At 43.6% G+C, this 3,570-nt stretch overlaps 1 protein-coding gene across 1 annotated transcript; it reads left to right on the top strand.

Annotated features, from left to right (window-relative positions):
• Positions 1 to 717: 717 nt before the first annotated feature.
• On the top strand, positions 718 to 3,354 carry AK88_03165 (uncharacterized protein; the record flags this gene model as incomplete). The annotated part of the gene is made up of 4 exons (XM_012480787.1): positions 718 to 2,616; positions 2,712 to 2,846; positions 2,966 to 3,142; positions 3,274 to 3,354. 4 exons carry the CDS (start codon positions 718 to 720, stop codon positions 3,352 to 3,354), a joined length of 2,292 nt encoding a protein of 763 aa, XP_012336210.1.
• Between the last annotated feature and the right edge of the window lie 216 nt (positions 3,355 to 3,570).

The raw sequence follows: 3,570 nt of genomic DNA, 5'->3' as shown, positions 1-3,570 counted from the left end.
TTTTTTTTTTTTTTTTTTTTTTTTTTTTTTTTTTTTTTTTTTTGCAAATAGCTAGCTGATAATTAGCTGTAAAAGTCTAAAGGGTTGTCGTCAAAAGGAACGAAAAGAAAAAAAAAAAAAAAAAGAGGAAAACAGACGTCGAGGAAAAGCAGCATTTGAGTTATGCAAAGGGTGTACTGAAGCAGCAGAATTTTTTTTTCTCTTTTTTCCCGCCTGACGTTGGTGCTGTTCCGTTTCGCCTTCCTGCTTGCAGAGCATGTGGGTGTGATTCTTCCAGTGCGGTGAAATATTTTCCTTCTCGACCGTAAAGGGGGACTTACACCGCGTCGTAGGGGCGTTCACAAGTTCGATGCTACATGGGTGCAGAGCCTGCTGTGTAGTCGTCCCTTTTTTGTTCATTTTTCCTTTCCGCCACAGAGGGGTGGAGGTGTACAATAAACGCGTGTGAGAAAATACCTCCCGCGGTGGGCAACATGGTCAGCAAAATTGCCAAGTGATCATGAGATGCCAAAAAAGAAAAAAACAAAAAAAAAATATCCTTTAAAAGGATGCCTTTACGTGTGCGCCTGAGACTTAGGAAAACTCCCCCCCGCCCCATGGCAGATCCAGGGGACCCTACCTCCTTGTGATGATTCTCCACAAAGTGACGTAAACAGTCACAACTGTACTGCCTAGATCACTTACACCTCCTACTGCCCGGGGAGGGGCGTCAATGCGATGGAGCGGTACAAGGCTTTCCTAAGCGAAATAAAAAGGGAAAACGAGAAAATCGGGAAGAAAATCCTCTTCGTAAATAACAAAACCAAGTATAAAGTACTGGATGGAAAAATACTTGAATACAATAAATTTTTTGTGAACAGCTATGAGGTAGAAAAAAGAAACAACGTGTGTAAATACTACAAGCATAAAATAGACGAGAGCAGGAAAAAAAAAAAAGGAAAAATAAACAGCCATGGTTTTCCCTTTTTTGAGGTTTACAAAAATACAAACCCAGCATTTAAAAATAATTTACCACAATATAATCTTCTTCAAATGATAAAAAATTACAATGAGTTGGAATTGTTTAATTTTTGTTCGAGGAGAGGTGTAGAGGTCAATTTATTCTCTCCCCTCTTTTCTCAGTTCATCGAAATAGTAATAAAGAAAAAAGACCTGTACAACATCAACGACCTGTTACTACTGACAGAGCACATAAAGACATTAAATTATTATCACCCCTACTTTTGCAAATTAGTATGTAGAGAGGTGTGTCTCGATATGCACAAAATTAAGACTGTCCATCAGATAACACGTTTTCTTGACTTTCTCATGTACTTTAATATTTTTAATTATTATTATGTGAATAAGTTTTACAAATATTTAACTCATTTAATTACACACCATAATAAATGGACCGTTGTGGTCACTCGATTAGACTCCTCTTCTGTAGAAGAACCAGTAATAAATGAATCCCACGCGAATGACACACATGTGAATCTGATCCAAATACACTCAGACGATATTATCTCCTTATCTTTGTCCTTTAGAAAATATAAAATGATCGATGCAGACTTGCTGCTCCTGTTACTTTACGTGTGTGGTCATCAGGCATATGGCCACTTGAGGAATGCCCACACATTATACCATCTTACACGAGTTATCAAATTTTACACATTTGTGGACAGGCCCTACTCCTCCAAATTGTTTCACTACCTTTTTGAGCAAGTCCTGAAGGACACACCAAGGGGGGATGCCAACTTCGTCCCTCTCCTAAAATCCTTTTACGCCATTAGCAAAGAGCTTAGCACAAAATTGGATGTGGATATGCACAACGCCACGCTGAACATTTATGACCACAAGGGGCAAACGGAAGGAGGCCGCTCCGGGGGGGACACCTCTCCCCCGACTTATGTTCTATCGGAGTGTAGCGGCGGAAAAAAAAAAAAAAAAAAAAAAACACACACACACGAAAATGGGATTAGAAATGGGATTGGAAGTGGAAGCGGAAATGGAAGCGGAAACGACGAACTGGCCAAAGACGACACAAGTGCAAATGTGCACAGGACAGTTGAACCCGAGAGGGAGAAGAACCCCTTGGCCCCCTTCAACTGCGACGCCAACTCAAATCTAAAGAAGCTAAAGTTGGACGATGACATGTTACTTGTACCCCACGACTACGACTCGCGTCCTTCCGACAAAACCTTCACCGATCTAGTGGAGACCATCAAGCACGTCGTGCTGCTCATCGAGTTGAAACTTCTCTCTGCCTTCCCCTTTGTGTGTGAAAAGAGCCCAGCCCAAATCGAGTTCATGAAACGGGTGAACTTCCAAGCGGACCGCGACAAAAACGTCCACAAGTACAATGCGCAAAATGTCAGCCGGGAGCAGCGCGCGCTCGTGGACCGGCTAATGCGAAGGAGTCATCAGGGGACGCAGCAGAGGGAGGAGCAGCAGCGGGAACGCCCCTTTGACGACTCCAATCTGAGCTTCCTGTTTTACGAAAACTATTGCGACGCGCCAGGAACCGTCACGATGGGTGATATAAACGAGTTCATTAAATCTAAGCCAGACGTCAAATTCAACCTCACAGATGGCACCTATTTCGCTCACATATTTTCTCACCTCTGCCAGGTCCAGGTTCGTCCACTTGTACAGGCGGCTACCTCTACCCATCCACACCATTTAGATCTCTACACACACATGCAACTCTCCCTTCTGTCCCCCCGTTGCAGCTGCGTGAAGCGGAAGAGCGCATTCTGAAGGAGAGCTTCCAAGCCCTGCCGCTCTGGGCAAACAGCCTAGTGCGCCTCGACGTGAACAACGTGGCTGACTTGTTCTACGCCCTCACCATTTTTCAAGTTATTCAGGTAAAGGGAAGCACCAATTAAGCCATTGCGCGATTAAGCAGTTGCGCGGTTAGGCGTAACGGCCAAAGGTAGCAACAGCTGCGCTTCACCACATGATGACCCACCTCACCCAACTGCAGGGATGCCACAACGGAAGAATCACCAAAAACAAATACGGCTACTCCAAAAAGGAGAGCCACACCGAAAATGACGCCCTCTACAAAATCCTGTCTCAAATTTTAATAAAAAAAATTATTAACATAAAATGTGAACGTCTTTACAAGGTCATTTTGTCCTGCGCAAATACGGCCTACTCGGTAAGTACCATTGAAGTGATACAAAAAAGGGTCCTCTTTTGTGCACAGCGGGATGATATACGGTAAGATTTCCCTCCGCAAAAGCATGTCACCCACTTGCATACTTCTCCCTACCCCAATCCCCTCCGCAGGACGTGTACTTGAATCACTTTTTAAAAAAATTCAATCGGCATGTTAAGTTTGGAAAAATGCGCAAGTACGTTAACTGTTAATTTGCTAATAGGGTGAAAGTGTCCTTGGTGGGTTAGGACCTGAGCAGCTTCAACCCCCGTGCGTGGAAGAACTGCTCTCGGTGTATCTCCTCGCTCACATGCGTCACCGCCGTTTTGGAGTAAGCACACTTGGACAACAGGTGGATTTCAGCAGCTAGCTGTTTTGCCCCCATGTCTGAAAAAAAAAAAAAAAATTAAAATAAAAAAAAAAGGGCA

This window comes from Plasmodium fragile (genome assembly GCF_000956335.1).
Source record: "Plasmodium fragile strain nilgiri unplaced genomic scaffold supercont1.35, whole genome shotgun sequence".
NCBI classification, from domain to species: Eukaryota; Apicomplexa; class Aconoidasida; order Haemosporida; family Plasmodiidae; genus Plasmodium; species Plasmodium fragile.
Note: the sequence above shows the minus strand (reverse complement) of the source record. Positions and strands in the feature narration are given on the sequence as shown.